We start from the raw sequence: 24,023 nt of genomic DNA, 5'->3' as shown, positions 1-24,023 counted from the left end.
ATGAACCTCTCTTTACCCTTAATCCAATTTTTTGCCAAAGTCCTCCAGGAGAAATATTACAGCTTTTTCCTCCTTCTTTCCTCTCTTCCTTATCCATCTATCTCACTCCAGCATTACCCTGTTCATTACAGGTCTGTTCACATTGTTATTGGAGTCAGCCTGCTAAATATTATACTCAACTTATACTTAACTGCTGTTTTACCTTCTTGTCCTGACTTCAAAAGTCACCAAGAAGTGCCACTGACACACAGGAATTCTGTTCTGGGTTCTTGTAGAAGGACTCATAGATACAACAGTCACGCACAAAACACTGGAAAGGACAGCTTTTGTTATCCTGTGGTAGCAGGTTTGGATTAAGTGTGTGGTCATCGTATCAAAGTGCAAAGTGTTCTCCAAACTGCTTATCAAAATAAATTATGTCTCCCCTTTATATAAGCTCTAGGTGTTCCCTTGAACAAGTAGCAGGTTCTGACATACCCTTTCGTGATCTTCCTAAGCTTGAAGAACACTTTTTAGGTGGTTTTATTGCTATTGCCAGCTAATTATGAATTCAAAGGTAAAATATCCACAGACATTTTAAAAATATGTCCAAAGTTAATCTAACACAATAGAAAACATGCTGATGAATACAGAAATAATAACAGCAAAGTAACAGGTTTCATGTTGTAGAAAAGCCACTGGAAAGAAAGAAGTACTAAAGATAGTTCACAAGAACTGACAGCATTTCTTAGAAATATTATATTACTCACTTACTTTGAATCAGTCACTCACCCTCAGCAATTCTTACCTAAACAGGCTTTAGCAAAATCCAAACCAACGATATCTTGGAAGAAAATGTTACAAGTCTGAGAAATCATACATAACATTTCCACGAAGCAGGGTAGAAGGCTTAGTTAATTATTCCTTGCCTGTAGTGAAGCTCACTTCACCCCAGATAAAGATAAAACATCTTTTGCCTCACAAAAATGTTTTGCTTTATAAAGACAAATAAGATTACATAAACTTTTTTTTATATTAACTGAATATGTTAATAGAACTCTATTCAGACTGCAGCATTAAGCCCCCAAACTCTGCCTTACATAACAGTGCTATACAAATTAAGCATGCCGAAACCTCAAACCCTTATTTGTTTATTGAGGACACCATGAATTCATAGATATTTGGTATGTCAGTATTTTAAATGCTTTGAGTTCCATCCATATGCTTTTATTTTCTATCCATAACACAGCAACAACAACCTCCCACATGTCACAAAAAGTGTTGCAAGGCTGCAAAAGATGAGTAATTAAGAAATTAATACATTTTGCATGCTCAGTAGGGTACAAACAGGTTGAAGTTAATAATGCTTGCAGCCTGGCATGGAACAATTAAGTTACAGAAACATTTTCATTTTTCATCCACTCTATACACAGATAAGGCAGAAGTCTTAGAGGAAGAAAATGTGATTATGCAGTTCCTATCCCTACTTCCTTCTTTCACTTTTATCCCTTCTCAGGTTCCCCATTCACTCTTTGTTGCTTCCATCCTAGCTGCTCCTGGCTCCTATTGTTCACCCTGTCCCATCCTTCCCACCATCAGGGTTCTCAGTAGTCTTTCACCACACCCAGTCTCCATGGCCGATCAGTTGCTTCCCTTCCCATTCAATTTCCTTTTTGTCCCTCTCTCCCGTATGCTTCCAATTTCCAAGTGGCCTTTAGTCAAAGTTTTGGGGATAGAGATGGACAGGTCTGCCAGACAGCTGAAGATACAACCAGCTCCTGCCTTCAAATCAGGCACCTGTAATTAGTCCAGGGCTGCTTTTAGCTGCCCTGCCTTGAATAACAGAACTGCTAGAAAGGAGAAGACTGCAACATGCTAATTGAAGACAGAATACCTTGCTATTTTATCAGCAGCATACTAGTAAAACTTGATCTGCAATTTAAATTCAGCCAACAAACACTGGCTGAATGACACCTTCCCAAAGCTCACAAATATTTAGTGTTATTTCCTTCTAAACTTAAAATGTTAGTAGCACATTACACTAGTCTAAAAATCTCAAAGCTAAACTTGTTTACAGGCAAGCCTCATCATTTTCACCACTGCTACAATGACAATTCTGTTCCACTCTGGTACAAAAATGTGGCCAGACAAGAAAAAACAATACACGGATAAGCTAAACAGGCACAGTGAAACAGCTATTGGCAATGAAAGAAAGGACTTAGTAGTTCCTTCCTGTTAACAGATGGTTAAAAATAAAGGGTAACATAAATTAGGGGACTTGATAATTACTACCCCTTGCTATCCTAAAATGTGTTTTCCCTTGCCTGTTGAAAAGCTCAGGTAATACAATTCTAGGTTACTGACACTTAATCTATCCAATGTAAGGTCTCATATAAACTTGTAAGTCCTGTTCCTTCCTAAACATGCAAATAATTTCACCAAGTTCTTTGTTAGCATGAAACCAGAAATTCATTTCCTTTTCTACCAAAGGGACTTCCTCAAAACATTTGCCTCTACTTTAAAGAACATAATTTTTTAAAAGCACTTTCAAAAGCTGCCTTCAAGGTAAAGACAATGACAAACACCCAACCAAGTCAGAAATTACACTGGAAAAAGTCCTTAATAATTGGAAGTCTTGAATTCTTACGACAACACAAAACTCTTCAATTGGCTGAGTCAAAGATCTGGTGACATTTATTATGATAGTAAAAAGTGTAGGGCTTCATCTTTTTACCACAGCAATTGTAGTCATTCTTAGAAAGCAATCCTTAGAAAACTATTATGTAACAGTATTTTAAGGTCCCCTAACTCTAAACATAGAGAACTTTTTCTTGACCTGATGTTCTCAGAATTTGTCAACAGAAGGTTTCCTGCAAAATAGATCTATGGAGTGAGATCTAGCTATAACATACCATTTCATATTGATGAAGAATGTATGAGTCTCTAACAACAGAGCTTTGAACATGGGGGTGTCTCCCTTCTTGGAATGAGAATATTCAGCAGCTTGCCAGAGAAAGTCTGCATGGTGCTAAATAGGCACAACTCATTATTTATAATGGTATTAATAATTTATTTTCAGACTTAGAAAACTGAATACATGATGGCCCTTTCCCCACAATGACCTCTGTTCTTGTGCTGGGACTCTTCCCAGTGGCATAACTACAGTGCAGCAATAAAAGAGGGCCAACAACTTTCATTTACTTCTCTTCTTACTTATAGCAAAATAGTTTCAGCAGTTGGGAGCTCAGCTCAGTCTAACCACCTGTAAAATTTTCTCCCTTTTCAAGCATCAACAACAGCAACGTAGGCACAGGTGCCAGAAGAAATGTGTAAGAATATGCAGCTTAAAAGAGGCTTCAGGCTCAGCCATGCATGGCAGCCCTGGGGCCTCTGTACTAAAGATAAAATATTTCCTGAAACACTGAAGAACACCAGTGCATGACTTTGTTCTTTCTATAATAAGTAAGAATAATACTTAATTTCATGCTTTCCTTTTCAAGTTTGCAAAAGTATGTAAGCCTTCACACGTGCATAGCATTTGCTTTTGGCCTGAGTACAAGTACATTAAATTTCACATCAGAGGGTAACTTTTTCTGAATATTTTCCCATATATAAAGACAAGCAATTGAAAGAAAAGGGCAATTTAATCCCAGACTTTACCAGCTGGCATCAGACATACCTTAAGATCGTTAATTTTGGAATAGTAAAACATTTTTACCTTTTGGGCAATATGGATATCGATTTCTATCACTGTGAATAACTCATCGACATTTTGCATTATTTAGGAGACAAAATCACAGCATGAAGTGGACAGGTACTCACACTCACCTACTGGACAGAACACATTCTATCAAGTAAGCAAAGGTGCTCTAGGGGAGGCTGCTAGAAAGCTGAAAGTGACTATTCTCAGTATAACTAGGAGCTGTTCCTATTTTGTGATAAAAAATTATCTGAGTAATTTGAATGAATACTAAAATCTGCACACACAAAATGCAAATAAAACTGTTTTTGTTTTGTTTTGTTTTCCCCAAATTATAAATAATTTTCTCAAGTCTTTGGGCTTTCTTATTTAGTGAATTTTTTCCTCTTAGAAGAACAGGTTTCACCACACCAAGGGAGTGTCCAAGCATTCCAAAGGTGTTATGATTAAATTAATAGCTTTGCATGAATGGAGAAATAACAGAGGGAAAATGCCAATTGAAATAAAAGTTAAGAGAAAAGTTGACTTGCCCTTTAACTTTGGGAAAGGTTAATATGAAACAAGGATACTGTCAGTCAAGAAGGTGAAATAAATAAAGTGATAAGGACTTTTATAGTATAAGACAGATGCCTCTTGGCAGACAAACATATGAAAATATTTATGAACAGCTAATTCAAAATATAACAAACATTAAATACTGAAATGTGCTACTATGCATGCCAAATAACTAGACTTTTCACCTTAGTGCTGTTTTCACTCATTGAAAATCTGATGGGCTGCAGATTGTTTTTTTTATTGTCTGATCTAAAAAGTCACAGTAAACATACAAATGCCATCTTAATAATCTTGGGAAGTTAACAGTTATGTTTCTTAATTAAATTTAGTAAATTCTAATTTTCAGCATGCCCAAAGGTTGTTTTTTCCTTTAAGGCAAAGGAGCCTTATAACTAACAAAAATTAATCTTACACATGAGACAACCTTCAAGCCAAAGAATCCCAAGCCAGCCAGATTATAAACACTTCCACTATATTTCTTGTGTGATGGGAGTACATTCGTGTGTGCAGGATCTCCATGTAGTTACCATGATGTCCCAAAACCCTTGAGCTTTTCTGCCAGTGTAAAGCAGTGCACTTGAGGGAAGCCTAAGAGGTATCAGCAAGCTCTACTGTATACTTGTATGTATCATCCCAAAACCCAAACACCTTTTACAGCTACAATTTTCCCATCTTGGAGCAACAGAAACTCACAGGTGACAGAGGAAAAGATTATGGCAAGCCCTGTGAAGAAAGAGAAATTAAGAAATACTGTTCTTTATACAGGCTGCAAATAAACAGCTCTTTACTGAAGGTTTCATGAATTAAACCAGCTCTCTCATTTCCTAGCAGTCTAATCTCTTAAAGGCTGGAGATTTCCCAAAGTGCATTTGTTTCATGTGAGTGAAATTACCAGTACTCAGAAAACTGTCAATCTTTGGACACCAAAATGTAAGCTCTGAAGGGCATGGAATGAAATGAGGCAAGTGATTCCAGGAGGTAGCCAGTACCTGCTACGCAGAGGCTGCAGGCAGTTGCTGCAGATTTCCAAGGCTACAACCAGGACTCTCATAAATACTTATCTCAGATCCAGAGGACCAGAGGTATCCAGTCTATCTAACAGCACTGTACCACCAGAGCATTTGGGGCATTCTTTATTTCAAAGGGTGACCACTGAGTGAGAAGATATTCTTTCACTGTTGTCCCCTGGCCGAAGAAGAAATGTGACTTTCGAGTGCAGCCAAGAAGGAGTGGCAAAAAGAGGTGGCAAGTATAAAACCAAATTCCTACCACCACTGCCCTCCACTTTACCAGAACTTAATTTTTTGCTGTCTTATCCACATGGAATAATATTATAAACTATCTTATTAAGGCAGAGGTTTTTGAAAGCTAAGAAAATATCCCGTTAAGAGGTACAAAGGAAAAATAGGGAAAAGACCTAAATGGTTGAGAGATTAAAGGCTCATGATCTGAGCCATTATACAGTGCATCCATTCCATTACTGATGAACCCAAAAGCTTCAAAGAGCAGACCCTGCCTGATTTAACACCAGTGGAGATATCTGATGGTGCTAACAGCTCAAGCATGTAAGGCTACTGAGCATGAAATCTTGAGCAGAAATGAGCTGAAATTATATTCCATTCCTTGGACAAATACACATGCTTCTTGAAGCTATGCAAGCCAAAGAGTTGTATTTTATTTGATCAATGTTAACATTTATGATGGATATTACACGTAACAAATAAAACTATAAGTCCCTCAAAACTATTATTGCCTAATGCATTACAAATTAGACAAGCAGAGACAAAAACAGTTGTCACAGTAATACTGAATCGCAACAATTGCACTTTCATATTCCAGTTTTTTGTTGTACTGCTTTCATGACATATAAAAAGTCCATGAGTACAGATAAAGTCATACATTTGCGGAATGATCAAATAAGTGATATCTCATTTGTAAAGGTCCGAAAATATCTGTGAAGTTAATCACCCTCTCACACATACACACACTCTCAAAAATATTTGACACCATGTTAAAAGAACTCTGGTCTTTCAAACATTCTCTATTGTTCTTGATGGCATGGTGTGACATGAGACCTTTCTTACTTGGGTTATAGTGAAAGCATCTTGTCTAAAAATTTTTAATCACAAACTAACATTTCCAGCATTAGGACACCCACTAGACACACCTAAAGGAGGAACAAAGCAAAACATGTACATGAGATGACCGAGACTGGCATTCCATTGTTTTGAGATATCTGCAGCTGGGTGCAATGTGATTTTTAAAACACTCCAATTCATCTGGGGGTTCGTATCCTTTCTCTCCCCTATTCCTTCTGTCATGGCTGTATCAAGGTCCATTTTGCAGCAGGCCTGTACCCAACCTACGTAAGTTGTTCCATTCTAGTGAAGTCAGCAGTCTGCAGCAAATGGCCAGTGTTCTGACATCACGACGTACGATTCACACAAGCTCTTTTGCTTATCAGAAACCTAAGGTTACAGTGTTCAAAAGCCACTGTCTCATCTGGGGACTGACGAGGGCTTCTTCCTTCTAACCAAAACAAATAACAGCAGAGATTCTACCCCTTTGATTAAAATGACTTCATAATCCCACTAAATGAGGTTAAAATTTACTAATAATGTTATTTTTTTACCCTTAATCTGGTTAAAGCTCCAAAATAACCTTGGAAGGAATGTTCTATCTATGTAGTTTTCATGGGAAATTAAAGTATACCATGAAATGTGGGCATTATAAAATATAACAGGTGAAATAATTTTTTTAAAAAAGTTCACATCACTAAGTCTAGCCCTGTGACTTTTGTAACACAACTCCATCTACGGGTGATTTTAATTTGTAGCCAAATAGCTACAGTTGGTGCTTTAGGTACTGCTTCAGCCTCCTACCTTATTTATGTCTGTGCTCTCTACAGCTTTTAATGCTAGACAAAAGGTCTAACATCTAACCTAAACTTTGCTTTGCTTCAGGCTATTATTCCATGCTTCAACATCTTTTGAGAACAAATAATTCCCTTCCTTCATTTATACTGTTACCTTGAAGTTATTTATAGCCTGTGCCCATGTCCCTTGAGCTCTCTCTGTTACAAACTATAAATGTAGCTCCCTTAATCCCTCTTCATATGTTTTATCCTCTAGTATTTATATGAGATTTGTAATCTTTGCATTTTCATTTTAAACTCCTTGGAGCACAACTACAGACAGTACTGCAAATGAGTGGTGAAGAAAAAAATACTTTGTTCATTTTAAATATATCTGCTTATACCACTGTAATTGTGAACATGATAGTCAAGGTTGAACTGCATAAACTACTGTAATTGCCTTAATATCCTGATTATTTTTTTTTAAAACAAGTTGTTTTGAAGTTAAAATTTTGAATGTTTTGTCTGAGGTTACAGATTAATTTTTCGAAAGATTTAGCAAAAATTACTTTAGCCAAATGACAGCCATGTATGTAATTTTAAAAGATGAAAGGGAAAGAGATATTCTTTCCCATATGTTCTCTCAGAAACTATATCCTCCGTTAACAGCCACGACTGAGCCAATTTTTGTTTAAAGTTGACTTGTTTTAATCTCACAGACATAGAGGGAACAAATCAAGTTTGATGAAAACTGACTCTGCAGGATGCAGTTATGAGCATATATGAACTTAGAATTGCATGTGTATTTTGTGTATTTTGAGATAGAATAGCACAACAAATTCTTTCAAAGGGTTAATGAAATGGTGAATAAAAAAGGGTCTGGGTTTCAGTGGGGCTGTGACACTTGGTATTGGTTAACAATCTGCTACACAGACTTACGTGGACTTGCAAAATGTCCTTCACAAGGTGTTTCACAGGGTTTTGGTCCTGCTCAGGCCTTTACATAAAGTTATTAGAAGTCTATCACTGATTAGAAACAGTTTTGAAGATAAAAAGCTGAAGGGAAATAAATATTATTTTGGAATTTAGGAAAAGGTTGATAATGGTAGTGAGGCAACGGTAATTGCTATTTTAATATAGGTCTGGAAAGAAGAATAATGGAAACAAGATTGATCGGGTTAAAACTACACATTAAACAAATCTCTTTGGGATATTTCATGGAAGGCTCTGAGGAATGCTAAAGGTCCTCATAAAGCTTGTGATTGGGAAGCAAAATAGAAGAGTTCACTCCTTTTTTGTATGCATGGTAATTTCTACTGTGAGGAATGACTGGACTATACCTTACTGTGCTTCATTAATCTTGATGTAACCTTAAAAACAGATGGCTCTCATTGCAGACAGCTCAGTGACAACATGTAGTTAATGTATAGCATCATTCAAAAATGAAAATAGGAGGTACAGAAAGCAGGATAAAAGTAAGATTTCACATTCATCAACAAGGCTTTGTCATCAGGAATATTTCACTTCAGTTATCCTATCTCAAAGGGAGCCATGTCAGAAACAGGAAAAGGCTAATTGGATTTAAGATGATTAAAAGCTTGGAAAGACTTCCAGAAGTAGAAAGAGTCTGATTTTCATTTGCACTGCTATGTTTTGGGTTTTTTTTGCATGGAATGCATACTATTTATATCCACCTAAGCATACATCCACCTATACTGGAAGAGGAAAACTGTATTATAAATGAGAATTATTTGCATAACTACGGGCCTTCTGGGGAGCACAAGCAAGGGTTATATAACAACAAAGCAGATCTAGTGCAGAAGTATAAGATTAATCTATACAGTGTTCCTCTTTTGCAGAAAGCAACTACTGTCTTCTGGGTATACTTTATAACTCCATTCATAATCAAGAAGCTCAAACAGCTGAACATGTTCTCTAAAGAGAAAGATGAGTTTTCTTCTCTTTACTGAGGACAATTGGTTCTAATACCAAGTCCTGACATCTGGACACAAAATATTATTTCCTACATAAATGTGACTATCTAATGTTTCTGGTTTTCCATTTTGTCCCACTTGGGACAGTCTGACGCTGTCCCCAGCTCAGATGTGGGAAGTTTCACAGCAATGAAAACCTTCCTCCTTTCAGATCTTGCATCTTCTACTGGGGGTGTTCCTCTGGAAAGCACAGTTGCTTTGGAGCTTTCTGTTCCAAAAAACACCTGTATTTCATATTGCCAGGCTCAGCACAGTCCAGTGCTAGCCACAAGAGTCAAACTGCTCCTTCAACTTGAAACTAAAATGAACTGCAACAACTGTGACAACTATAGGCTCCTTTTGACCTGCGTTTGCTAACATGTCAGCATCAGTTACCGTTGTTTTGTGGTTTTGGTTTACATGGGGGAGCATTTGATATCACTGCCTAAGCAGCAACCAGAGAACAGCATCGCACTATGGAAAATTTTCCTCCCATAACTTGAATTCTACTAATTTCCAGGTTGTCTAGAAAGGACAAGAAAAGACTGGAGCACTTTTAGGTTACAAAAATAAATGAGGGCAGGAGGAATTATAGTGGTAGAATGTTTGGAAAAGCATTTTCTCCACAAAGAGAGGGTTAAAAAAAAAATAAATGAAGCAGAAGTTGCACACAGGAGTCATGAAGGCTTTCCCTGAGACTTCACATGAAGCTAGTATGGCTCAGTGGTGCAGATGGCTCCTGCTTTCAGTATGTCAGTTTTGGTGCAGATTGCTGAATACACAGATACACAGATATGATTTTCTACTTCATACAAAACAGCATACATTGGTAGGGTGTTTTCCTTTAGCACTAACAGATTAAATGGATGATGAAAGGTAATTATTGACAGCTTCACAGGGACAGTATTAGCATAAATTCTTCTTAACAGTAGAGTGCCATGTAGTTAACTGGAGTTTAACAGGTGCTAATTGAGTGTGAAATTTTCGGCACTGTCCTTTAAACGTTGAGAGGAGCAAGAGGTGCATTCTCTGGACACAGATTTCCCAGGCAGCAGTTTTGCATGTATTTGGAGCCACCATACGCCAGAGCTGAAGGAGAGAGAAACTGCTGTTCCTCCCTCCCTGGCTAGCAGCCCCTCTGCCCCCGATGGTGATGCCCTCGTCCCTCACAGCACTGCACACACCCTCTGTGGCACAGGGAAGCGGGGGACACATTTCAACCAGGGCCAACTGTTCACTCCATCCAAAGGACACATGAGTATCTGTGCTGGTACAAAGGATATGACTGTGCAACAGAGGAAAGAGAGCCCAGGACCAGGGAGAGGATGGGACTGCTGCTCTTCCTTCCTGGCAATGCCAGTTGTCACGTCTATGGCCATGTACCATACATCTATATGACAAAACATATCTTATTCACAGATAACAAAAATTAAAAAAAAAAAAAAGAAGAAGAAAGAGGAAAATTAAGAAAGCAATAGTCCATATTTTTATGCTCACTCCTTTCTGAATATACAGAACACTAAAGCCTATTTGGCTGCTAAATGTTTTATAAGCTGCTCTGCACCTGGAGTTCCTAGTCATTACCAGAATAGACATAGCAACAGTATCCCCTAGAGGGAAAAACAAAAGCAGGTCCTTAAGAATGAGTTCCTGAGGTCTTCAGGACTAAATGAGTGCTCCTGCAGACCTCTGGATATCTGCAGATGAAGAATGGCAGACAGATGGGAAGCAAGACCACACCCATGGGCTGGTAAGCCCGTAGGAGAAGGAAAATCACTTTGCCTTAAGCACTCATTCCAGTTCATCTGAACTAACTTGTGAAACCTATTGTTCTTTAAGACTTTTGTCAAATTTTAATAAAGCCATACCAAAATGTCCCCAGTGAGGGAGGAAAGAGTAAGATTGGAGGTTATTCTATGTATACACATCTTCCGTATTTGCATGTGTACACAAGTGACAAGTATATATGCATGACCAGAGACCAGAGAGATGTGTTCATTCTTAGATGAGATTTGAGAATTTTAGCCCAAGGCTATTTTTTTCTAAATATTTCCATTTCTAACAATTTATTTTCTGAACAAAATAACCATGTCAGTATTAGTATCCTTAATCATCCATAGCATCACCATTACTTAATTCAGTCGCATTAGTATTCCTTCTTATTCCTTTGCCGTGGTCATTTCTAATTTCACACCATTACATGAAAGGGGCCTACAAGAATGCTGGGGAGGGGCTTTTCACCAGAGAAGATAGTGATAGGACAAGGGGTAATGGTTTTAAACTGAGAGAGGGGCGATTTAGGTGAGATATTAGGTTAGATATTAGATATTAGGAAATTCTTCACTATAAGGGTGTTGAGGAACTGGAATGGCTTGCCCAGGGAGGTTGTTGATGCCCCATCCCTTCAGGTTTTTAAGGACAGGTTGGGCAAGGTTTTGTGCAACCTGACCTGGTGGTAGGGTTCCCTGCTCATGGCAGGGGGATTGGAACTTTATGATCTTTAAGGTCCCTTCCAACCTTAATGATTCTATGATTCTATGATTCTTTCCTCCTAAGTTATCCAGCTGCCCCATTATCACCCTGTATGAGCTGGATGGAAAGGAAAAAAACAACAAAACAGCCAAGAAAATAAGAACAGAGTTCAGAAAACTGTCTACTAGGCCAAGCAGAAAAGGCAAAACAGGGATGGTGCAGGTGGCACAGCAACAGGAATACAGTGCAGATCACTAGTGAGATTGCTCTGCAGTTTCTCTAGGAAAGCTGATCTACAATGGGGAGGGAGGAGAGGGGGTGATACTTGGGGACTTAGGGATGGTAAGATGCAACAGAATTTTTAGTGTGTGCATAAACAGTCAAGTGTCCTACACCTCTCCCTCTCCTAAACAAATTACTCCGTCTCAGACAAAAAAATTGGAAAATAGTCTGGACAAAGGCAAGAAAAACCCCTGAATGCTGTGACTACTTAAGTAATATAGTCGTGGGTTGTTTTTTACAACTTTAGCTGATTCAGAAATATTCCTGCCTTCCCATGTATTATTCTTCATTATGGCTTCAGAGGGTTGTTTTTTCTTGACAGAAACTTATTTCAGTTGAAGCTGACTGTTCTTATAACTGTTTTCTCCTAAATTTTTCCTCCTTTCATGGACATCTAGAAATGTACTTCAAACTCCCCTGGTTTCCATCTCCCACATAGTTCTCTTGCATTTTCAATGCCTTCCCCACCCTCCCTCAGCATTTTAACATAGGAAGTGCTTGTATAGCCCACTACTTACTACTCCATTTATAAAATTCTCTCATCTCTTCTTCTTATCTCCTTCCCTCCTGCCAGTCCTTCCCTCCTACGCCTTGAAAAAAAAACTAAGTAAGATTTATGATTTCCTACGGAATTCCTTCCATGATAACTATTGCCAATTCTTAAAAGAAACAGTAGTATAAAACTTTATTCTTCTTCTGCAATAGGTCCTGCAAGAAAAACAGTGACAGCAAATAAAAGGATGCCAACTTCCTGACGTGAGTAGATCTGTCTTTTGAGCCTGCAATAGTTTTGAGCATATGCACAACACAGGCTGGTGAGCATCTATCAGATCCCAAGGTGAAGTGCTCTCCTGAATTTGGGTCCCACTAGATTTCAGCAGCTGCTGTGCAAGCTTTTTTTATGATGAGCATTTTGAGGCATCTAAGCAATTTCTAGATAGTCCTTTAAATATGCATCTCCATGTAAGAGTAGATATGCTAATATAAAGAATCAAACTGGCTATTTTCCGTTTGCTGTTTCTTACACCATTCTGCACCTCATACTAATTGTTACTACTCATGGCAGCACGAAATCTCAAAAAATCTAAGTATTTTAAGTTTCTTGGTGATATTGTAATATGTAATATTGTAATATGTAATACTTGTAATATAACAATATTTGTAATTTTGTAATATGTGTACTATTTTATGCATTTTAAAACTTCAAGGTCAGATTCAAATTAGAGTATCAAAAACTTGAACAGTCCAGTGTGAAGAGAACTGAGAACTTACTGCATCTGCAAGAAAAGGAGTTGTAAGCAGATAAATAAAAAGCCATCACTAACATTTTACTAAACTTGAACAGGAGTAGCAGACACCAAGAAGAGTGTCTATGTAAAATTATAGACACAGTCCATTTTCCTTACTCCCTCTCATATTGTTACTGTGCAACACCAACAAGGTGGTGGCCTTGGGCACCAAGAAAAAGGAAACTTGGATTAAGAACAGAACAATTGCAGGAAATTATTAAATTAACTTTAAGCTTACTCATTATTCCATTCCAGACTTCACTGAAACTCAATAGATGCGGTTCCTCCCTGTGGCATGCATACCTTCAACCACAGGGATCATGAAAGAGAACAATGGTCTTTCATTGTAAAAACATTATTTATATATTTGTCATTTTCAAATAATTCATTCCATTCCTGCTCTTGTCTCCCTTTGATGATACTCAGTTTCATTACTAGAAGGAATGTGTTATCATTAGAATAAAGCATCCTGCTTTTCAAGCACATTCATCCACAAAGGATTTGAATTCTTGGAGCTCTTTTTATGTTTGTATGTGCCACAAACTGGAAGGAGTTTACAACTGCAAGACACAAAACAATAAACAGATGTGTTGGCTACGCTCAGATTATACTAAATGCCAAAGTACCTTTACAGTCATGCTCAGACCTGTCAGTCTGACAAAAAGAAATGAGCTCCTTATTATGTAATGGGAGTTAAAGCAGCAGCGTATCACTCAGCTCTGCAAAGGCTTCCACTGATATTGCAAGCTTTTCCAAACCATTTCAAAGTAAAACAATCAGGTGCCCCCTGATTACACCCAGAATGTGCACAAAGATAGAAACACATCATTTATTTAGAGAAAAAAGGTTAAAAAAAAAAAAAAGTATAGTTCATGAGATAATTACAATCCATTAATATTTCTCTATTTTATGAATTGTCAGCTTCCTGAGAAACAACTAGAGTTAGAGGCTGCACCAACACCCAGCCGAAGAACTGCCACTTTATTATTTTGGTTTCTCTTTACTGTCACTAAAAGCTTGCTCCTAGTTAAACACGTGATCACAAAGATCCCAGTGAACTTCCTCATGGGAGAGCATGACTTTACTGTGTTTTTGAATTACAATTCTCCTTTAGGATTCAAGTTCTTTCTAGTGAGCAGAAATGTTTGTGAAGCAGCCATAAAAAACGGTTTGCTAAAAATGTGACAATTTGTTGAAGCTTCCTGTTGTGTCTGAAAAGCACAAAGAAGGCTAATTGAATAGCAGACATCACTTTATGTAACAAAATTAGAGGGGTCCATTTTGGAGGAGCTGTGTGCGTATGTGACATGTTCACACTGAACATGGAGCTTGATGGTGCCAGCCCATAAAAATAGCACCTGGATATCCTTGTTCTCATCAGCAACCACAACTCCCTCTTCTGCACGGTTCGGTGCATCGATCTGGCACCCCTCCCCTCCTCCAGAAGAGACAGGAGCAGTGCCACCCTGAGGTACCTCGTTTTAGTAGATGTGGGGGAGATAAAGAGGATGTTTGCATCTGCTGCACGCACACGTTTTAAACAATATCCTTGCCCCTCAGCAGGCAGTTATCATGTTGTTTTGGCAGCAGGAAGGAATCTGTGGTTTTTCTTGAATGTTGCTCTTCTTTATTTAAACTACCAGAAATAAAGCAAAAATGACAGAATGCTCTGTCTATAAATAACCATTCCGGTGTACAGTTATATTAGGAGGTAACTCAGATGGCATGATAACGCCTAACAGGCTAATCTTAGACCTGTAATGCCATAAGATGAAAATAACTAGGCTAAGAATAACTGACCCAGAGGAGTCAGCCTGTTAAAGAGATCCACAGAACAGGGCATTTTGGATTTTCATGTGTTTAGCTTCTCTACAATATTTTGGATTGTAACCACCATACAAAAAAAATACACCCTTAAAAGTAGCTGGGAAAGGTTAAAATGCAACACCTGAAACCTCTTTGATCAACTATACCAAAAGCTGAAATTAATGCGTATATACGCATATGTTTGCAGGCTATCTATCTATTCTGCTTTCTCACAGCTTTTGCTTTCTCTGCAATGACTATGCAGAAGAAAGGGCCCCCGCAGTCAATACAGAGGTTTGACTGAAGCTCAGGTAGTAGGAAGAGTTACAAGTGCTCCTCACAACTGATGCAAACATTAATGAACTAACTGGATTCTGTACACAGTTTTACAGGAGGAAAGACTGGCTGAAGGCATGCGTGTTTGAGTGCAGTGCAAACCAACAGGTGTAATAAAGCTGAACAGCTAAAATAAAAATACCTGAAGTAAAAAGCTCTTTTCCAGTTAAGTGATTTAGCTCAACACATCAAAGTGACAGGAGCTAGTGTCCTAGTGCCAGTACTAGTGAACCTCTGTATTAAATGCAGTATTTAATGGTACCAGGAAAGACACTCAAAGAGGTTTTGAAATTATGTTCTGCTTTATTTTTATCTCTTCCCAGCTTTTTAAACTTGCTATTCTTGTCAATCTTGTATTTTGAAATTTTTATTCCAGGTTTTTCCAGCAACCTATAAATGTATCTTCTAATGCAAAGACAGTCAGGCGCTCACACGGCTCCAGAAGCTGGGTACTTAAAAAAGAGGAAATAAAGCCAAAGCGATGTTATAGCACGACAGGACACACGAAGTTGGCAGCACTGGTCTGTACTCCATGTATTGGCAATAATGTGAAGCAGAAAAAGCAGCTTCATTCTTTTCTATAATGCTTTTGTTCAACTAAATTCATAACCAATGTTTTGTCCAGCACACATTACTGGGCAGAGCCTCTACCAGAAATAAGTGAGATTTTAACTATGTAAGATCTGCAGGTCTGTGTTCCTCATCTCCTCTCATTGTATTAATTGTTAAAGCCTTACTCTTCTGTAACAATTATTTCAAATACTGCTATGAAGGTATAGATTTTTTTCTACCTAGCATTTACAGCAGGCATTGAAAACTCCTCTCTGGCTGTTATCTAGAACTTTCCTGAATGGAATTTTCACACTCAGTTTATACTCTGAAAAGAATGACAAAGTAAAAGCTCAGCACATCTATGCTTACTCTCTTTTAAGAATTATTGCCTGAGATACCACAAATGCAACACTTTATAAGACGTTTATGTTACCTGATTCAGATATGCAAACATGTCAAGTTTTTTATTAATATCAGAGCAAACCTTTACAATAATTTCCTTTCTACAATTTTCACAGCAACAGTTGAGCAGGTGAAAGTTTTGTTTGGCCAGAAAATAAATGGGAAAGCAATAACCAAATAATTTTCCCTGAAGGCAATATAAATGCACGTGTACAAATGTGTATGGGTGGTCATATGGCCACATGATAAGATACAAAATATGAGATAAATTTTGTGCATCAGGGTTTACTGAGGGAAGACAGTTCATCAGGACCTGTCAACCCACATACAACACGATGTGTGTAGCACCGATTCTGTCATGTAAATTCAAGTGACATAGTTTGAATTTCCTGACTGGTGCAGGGAATAAAATACTCTGACTACAATCACTAACTACATTTGTGAAATTGCAGGTGTTTTGCAAGCCTATATGTAGATTAAGTCAGTCAAATGAATCATGCTGAATCTTCATATTCCTTTTAAAATAATTTTGCCCTTTAGACTCCTGAGTCTGACAGGTATAATTTTCTGTATTTCACGAAAGGGTTAGCTGATCTGAGCAAGATTGTGTAACTTGCTTGGGTCACTTGTCAACTCTGTGACGAGCCAAGGCTTTATGCTCCTTGAACTCTTTATTTTTCAATACAACAGCTTTGGGCAGGAAGCAGATGATGCCTTACCCAACAAAAGCCAAGGTGTAATTTAGGCAGGCCAGTGCAAGGGTGTATGTCAAAATACGGCCAATGAAGCAAACGTTAGTAACCTTACCCTGTGGAAAAACAGCATAGTATATTAAATCACCAGAAGACACGAAACTTGGCATTACTTCTTAAAGTCTTTCTTCTCCTTCACACAACTAACATCTATTTGAGTAATGTAGCCCTGCATTAGTTATTTATCGACTACATTTTAATGAGTGTTCTTGCCATGGATGGTGATGCATTAAATGCTTTTCTTCAAGGACTTAAAATTTATTACTCATATTCTGGAAAGATAAGAGGCCAGGTGAATGCTAGGGTTCACTGTGGCATTGCACACACAGAAGGTGAAAATTTTTGGGAAAAATAAAAGCAACAGCATAGTTAAATAGCACTTCCAGCTAAACAAGAGGCTCTAGACTCCAGAACTATTTTGTAAATCATGAAACTAAAATAATTATGGTATCAAATAAGAATACATCAGCATCATTTTCTTAAATAAAGTTGCACAGCACTTACTGGTACACTTTAGAGCAACAGTACCATATGGGAGAATCTAGTTCAGTCTTCTCAAGATAGCTGAAACTGCTCTCTGCAATAAGGTGTAGGTGTCTGCAAATTACACAGCTTATTGAGTCAGTGCCGATCTAGATTGCTCCATTCATAATTAGACTTTTGATTGGTACCTATCCAGATCATCTCATTCATAGTATGACTTACAAGCAAGGACAGAGACTGACAGGCAAAGCAGTAATTGAGGGAATACCAGAAGAACTGCTTCACATGACTGAAGTATTTCCTATGTCTGCTATTGTCAGAAATTCCTTAGACAGCTTGCTTTGCAAATATGTACCCATTGGCCACTGAGTCTGTCCTTTCTGGGGATGGCTCCAACCCAGTTTAAAATAAGATTCGCATAATACATGCCCATTGCATCTGGGAACTAACAAATCTAAAATTCCATTGAGTGTTTAAGTTGTGCTTGCTTCAAAGACTTCATTAATATCAAGGGTGCAGACTGTAAATGTCCAGGGATCTGCTCTTTTCTTAAAGGTGTGCAACTTCTTAACCTGAGCAAAAGTCACATGCATGCAAGTGAGGTTAACTTTATAGTAAGGACACTGTGATAAGCAAAATTCAAATTACTGATTCTAGCTACTCTGAACACTAGAACACATCATCCTACCCTGGCTACTTCTTTCTCCCCCATATGCAGCATAGAGTGAGACTATACCTGAAAAGTTACCAGGCCTGATCCTGCAAGACCCTTGACTCAAAGGAACTGAAGGCAACTGACAGTAGCACCAGGCTTTGTGGTTTCATGTGACATGAATTAAACTGTAGACTATGTATAGTGTCAACTATTTGCAGTCTAGCTGTGTATTTTAAAGGCCAACAGAAACACTGAAGAATGTTTTGTGTTCTACAGAATATATATTTACACATCTTTTACCTGGATAATGTTCTTGACTAAGGGTTGGGTTTTCCTGAGGTCTAAAAACCCCTCCTACTTGGTACTACAGGGGAATTGTATATGTCACATGGGGCTAATGTAACATCAGATACAAATCAATTGTTACATGATATTCTTGTCTCCAGTGAAGAAAAGCAGAGCTCTAAACTTACCGAACATTACCTCCTTTTCTTGGGTTTCAAATGAGAAAATTGCTGTTACTCAAGGAACATTAATTGGCAGTTACAAGGCAGCATAGTAAGCTAAAAAAAATTAATTTTCACTTGTGTACAGCTAACTTCAACTTGACATGGTATTTAAAAAAGCACAACAAATAAACAAACAAAAAACAACAAGAACAAACAAACAAAAACACCAAACAAACAGGAGGGAGGGGAAGCAGACAGTTTTATCTCTTTGACCAATACAAAAGCATTAGACACCTGCAGAGTTATTCAGGAAAATCAAAGAAAAGCAATAATCCCTGAACAAGAAGTCAACACTGTAGATGGCTTTGCAGAACCCTAACACTTTGAGATAAACTTGTGCTTTTACCTCCTGTCTTTGATAGAGCTTCCTTGTCCATATTTTAAACAAGTCTTTCACCTGATTTCTGTCCTTGACAAAGATCAACATCTTTCTTAAGAAGTTAAAGAAACAGTAAATTCTTTTGAGAGATCCACAAAGAAACAAACCAACCCAGAAGCTTTATAAAGGAATAGAAAAATTCCTTATGTTAAACATTACCAGTAGGAAGTCTGCATGCCCCTCAGGTATTCTCTTTACTTTAACCTGAGCTTTTCAATCTCATTCTCTCCTTCAGTCTATAACGATTATGAGGTAGCATTGGCTTTTTATATTTAAATACATTAGTAATGAGGTTAAGACATACCTACATCTTTTCTGACAGGAAATATATTATAATTTGACACAATCTCTCACGATTTGTTTTCATATCTGAAACTAGAAGTCTGCTCTAAAATTGTATTTAAGAAGGAAACACAAGTAAAACTAAGTTATTTTGCTATAAAGCAGGAAAAGAAACATTTCATTTTAAAAAGCAAACCAACAAACAAACATGGCCTCAACAGGTGTACCAAAAGAGGCAGCACATTAAGAGAGGTGTGGTCTACACACAGAACTGATCTTAAAAACTGAGAACCACTGTGAAGTTTTGTGAAAGAAAAAGGAAGAGAAAAAGAAAAAGAGAAAGGAAAAGAAAAAAAAAAACAAACAGGAAGGTGAGCTAAGACTGAAGTACATGTAAACAATTCACCCTTCATTCTTCATATAGGTCCTCTACAAAGCCAGCTTTATGAAAAACAAAGTCAGAAACCTAGGATTTAAAAGATATAAATCAGACACCAATGTGCCTCAAAAGAATGAGTTTCAGCCCAATAAAAACAAAACTGGGATTCACAGAGTTTAAGAGAGAACAGACAAGAGTAACTCTTTTTTTTGGCCTTTTTTTAGCCTCTCTAAATTGACATTTTATCTGAATGGCAACAATTCTTCCAACTTAATCCTCAGTGCGTCATTTGCAGGTCTCAAACACAGCTAGCAAAGAAACGAGAAAATACAAGGGCAGATTCAAATACTTGAGGAAATGTCCAGTGTTCTTTCAGAGCAGCTTTGAAATAACTTCATTAAAAAACATTTCCCATTTACATCTCAGTGAGTCATTACTTATGACTGCCATTGCCAGGTTCCCAAATAGTTTCGAAGTAACAAAATAAGCCATGCATATTCAAGATATTTTAAAGTAACACTGTGATGAAAAGAGAAAGGGGTTAGTATTTAACTCCCTGTGTATACACACTGGAGGAAAGGAAAGTCACAGAAAGACCAAAACCTGTTTACAACATATGACCAGAATTGCCTATGAGGGGGTCTAATTGCAGCCTCCTGACAAGGGCTGTCTGAGGAAGCCTCTCTCTGTGAATAAACCTGTACCGTGAACCCCATTTTGCAACCATGCAACAAAACAAACAAGGAATCCTAAACTACATTTCAGTTGTGAGCATTTTGCTCTGGCTGGAAAGCAGCAGGCTTAACGAGAGAAACTCCTTGCAGAAGCAGCTATCTATCCATACTATCATAGAGGTCGTTATTTAACAACTTACATAAAGCACACAAAAATATAAGTCACTTCTTTAAAGGAGGGTTGTTTTCTTGTTCTGATAGGCTAGATTTTCCCAGTCAGCCACTGAAGTTCAAGGTATGGAGCTGTCTTACCTGAGCTGATCATACTGTGCATTCTTTGCTGAGCCAAGAGCTTTTCACGTCCAGAAACCCCATCTGAGGAAAAACACGATTCACTCTCGTAAATTGTCTGCAGCATATTCCAACCCGTCTGCGCTTCAGCTACACGAGAGGTTCATCACTGCACTTGCACAGGGGTGTCAGGCACGACCCTCTGCAGTCCTACCTCCTCCAGCGAGGGTTGTAAGATAATACGCTTCGGCAGTTAGCAACGTTTAAGCATTTGCACAAGTATCTATCGGGAGAGGGGGAAAACCCCGGCTCCCCTGCCGGCAGCCCCCGCCCGCTGGAAGGGAGCCGCGAGCAGCCGGGGCGGCAGCCGCCGAGTTCCCGCAGTTGCGTTCGGGCAGCCAGCGGCAGGTGGAAGGAGAAATGAAGAAATATCTGCACTTCGGGATTTCTGGCGAGGCGGGGGGAAAGCACAGCCTCTTAAAAACCATTCAACAGAGTAAGCTCCCTTTCCAGCCACCGGGAGCCCCCGAGGGTTTAGTCTGAATCACCCCAGCCCGGACCAGTGTTCTCTCCCTGTGCCCCTCTCCTCTCCCTGCCCGGCTCTCCCTGGCCAGGCGAAGCTGGCGGGAGCAGCAACGATAACTCATTTGCATTTGAATCGACACCAGCGTGGCCCAGCAGCGGCAGAAATAGAACAATGGCCGGCCTGAGCCAAAAATAGGTCAAGCATGGCCGGGTGATTGGAGCCTGCATTAATGCGTTTAAAAATACCACAGCAAACACAGCTGTCCAGTCTCTGTCTTTCAAACCGCCGGCTGTCCTCCCTGCGCTGCTCGGTTTCGACTGTGATTAACCCCTTCCCCCGGCCCAGCCCGGTCTGGTGGGGAGAAGCCAAGGAGGGAGGAACGGACAGCAGGGAACAGGACAGAAAAGCTGCTCGCCCCTCTCCCTCCTTGTCCTCCCCCGGGGAGTATTTTGTGAAAAGTGAGCAAAACGCCACGGCTGCTGCATCGGTCCTAAAATAACGCCGGGAGGTTTTGCTGGCGATGTGGTTTCTGCCTCGCCCACGCGCAGCCATCCTGCTGTTCTATTTTTGCTGCCCGTTTCTCTGGCTACGCCGCAGTTGGCTTTGGCAGGGGAGCCGGGCTGCTGCCTGCTCCCTGCAGGACCTGCAGCAGCCTCGGGAGAGGCGATTTCTGAAGCTAACAGGGCTGGGGGGCAGTAGAAGGTGGGGACAGATGTTAATGGGGGACCGGGTTTTGTGCATGCAGTTATAAGCAGCGTTTCTGTATTTAGCATGCTTGATATAATTTTTATAGTAAGTCACCAGCTGAGGCACAGCATGTTAGACATGGTTACCAACTACGCACTGTTGGGTTGACTTGTTAGAATTTGGAGGGAGGCCGAGCAGCTCACACTTATTTTTGGAAGCATTAGGCAATTTGCATGGCATCTTTCTCAGTTTTACAAGATTATGTGCTTTCAGAAGAGCAGCATTTGACAGGGTATCAGACAACAGCAACAATGTTCCTCTCTATCCTGGCAGGTTTCATGCATGCTATATAAAGTTTATTTTTCATAATGACATTTCAAAAGTTGCACATCTTGTTTGCTGATTATTATACCTACACATAGGTAAGTCTCATTTCACTGTTACAGATGGTACTTTACTTGTCCAGGTCCTGCCCTGACTTATACCACTTATTACCCAAGTAACCAAAGCCTGTTGCTAACAACATATATGATGCAGCAGTCTGACCACTCACGTAGCAAAATTATGCATCCCCTTCCATGCCCCTGCTCTAGGGGAGCAACAATGGCCACTGAGATGTGATTCCTCACTGTAATCAAGAAGCCAGTACAGAAGTTGTATCAGTGCTTTCTAGAAATCCACCAAATTCTCAAATTGTTCCAGCATCCTCTGCTAGCGAAGATTCAAGAATCTGCCCACTGCTTGAGGCTCAGTTCTGCTTTTTGGCAAAGGATCACCTATCTGCTCTTCAACTAACATGATAGATTGTAGCCAAGGGCAATATTATTTTTTTAAAAAAAGTCTCACAGTTGTGTTATCTAACAAAAGATTCACAATAACAAAGTACTGTTTCAACTCCTGTGATGTTTGGATACTCAATGGAGCCTGGGGGATGTGTGGATCAAGACTTCCTCCATCATCCTCTGCTTCCTCCATGTGCCTGGTGACCTGGTTCTGCTGAGAGTTAGGATCTGTCCCCCAAACAGAAGGAGACCACAGCAGCTGACAACAGGATTTTCCCTGTAGGATCCTCAAGTTAGTTAGCATCTATCACTGGTAAACACCTCCCTCTCCTTGCCTTCTGTCTTCCCTACCCCTCAGTTTTCCCCAGGGGCAGTGCTCCCAGGGAAGCAGCAAAGCTCAGCAGACAGCACACACTCAGCTCTGCAAAGGGGCACAGACACAGGCAGTGGCAGCACAGTGACAGGTAGGGTTTTACAATGCAAGACAGCAGATGAGCATCCCACATACCACTGGACCACTGACAGCTGAAAATCTTGTCTTGTCAATCCTTTTCTTTTGAAAATAAATAAACAAACAAACAAAAAGCAAGCAAACATTTTGTGGGAAATAGGTGTCACTTTGACAGAGCCTGGCAGAAGATGTTTAACACAAGTGCAAGGGAGATCATCAGCAGAAACAGAAGTCTTCTCTAACTCAGAAAAAGCTTTTTATAGACAGAAGTAAGTAAAAAAGTGGAATTCACTATGCCCTTGAGCCAATCAGAATATGACCCTGTTTAGTGATTCAGTGCCTCAAAATAAGAAAGTCTCATATTACAGGAAAACACTGAAGGAATAAGTTAAAAGCAGGTCAGAACACAGAAAATGCTGGAGTTTGGGATCCTAGTATTAGGTACCCATACACGTTTGTAACTTCTTATATATGCAGCTGCATTTTTAAATATAGCATTCACAGCTCTAACTGACTTCAAATACTTCAGTAACTAAATAAAAGAGAATTCTTTTCAACAGCAGAAAAGGTACATTCAGATGTTTAGCTGCAAGCAGTTCTTAATTTTGTCATACTGTACTTTAAACTGACAGACACATAAACTATCCTATGTTAGCTAACTAGCAGACCATAACAACTACAGTATCGTGCTTTATATTTTAGATTATATATTAAAAATACATCCAAATGTTTCACTTATGAAGTCAGCCACCCCCAAAGGTGGCTTTTGCAACCCGAATTCTTCCTACTTGCTTTGACGTATTTGACATTTGGCCTACTTTGGTACATGCTAAGCTTTAAAACACGTGTGTAAATCTCTCTCTTTTCAACATAATATTTAAGCACATGCTAAAATTCTATTGATTGCAATAGAATTTAAACATGCAGTTAAACACCTTGCTGAGTCAGCCTGGTCTTTTACTGCACAATCACA

General features: G+C 39.0%; 1 protein-coding gene across 3 annotated transcripts in view; it reads right to left on the bottom strand.

Moving 5' to 3' along the window:
• Nucleotides 1–21,195, bottom strand: part of HDAC9 (histone deacetylase 9) — a 286,192-nt gene extending 264,997 nt beyond the window's left edge. For all 3 annotated transcript variants that reach the window (XM_051609619.1, XM_051609616.1, XM_051609618.1), the window contains exon 1: nucleotides 20,626–21,195. In XM_051609619.1, the coding sequence (XP_051465579.1) occupies nucleotides 20,626–20,731 (106 nt within the window). In that variant the 5' untranslated portion in view covers nucleotides 20,732–21,195. The remainder of the gene's footprint in view (nucleotides 1–20,625) is intronic.
• Nucleotides 21,196–24,023: the final 2,828 nt, after the last annotated feature.

This window comes from Apus apus, chromosome 2, assembly GCF_020740795.1.
Source record: "Apus apus isolate bApuApu2 chromosome 2, bApuApu2.pri.cur, whole genome shotgun sequence".
NCBI classification, from domain to species: domain Eukaryota; kingdom Metazoa; phylum Chordata; class Aves; order Apodiformes; family Apodidae; genus Apus; species Apus apus.
Note: the sequence above shows the minus strand (reverse complement) of the source record. Positions and strands in the feature narration are given on the sequence as shown.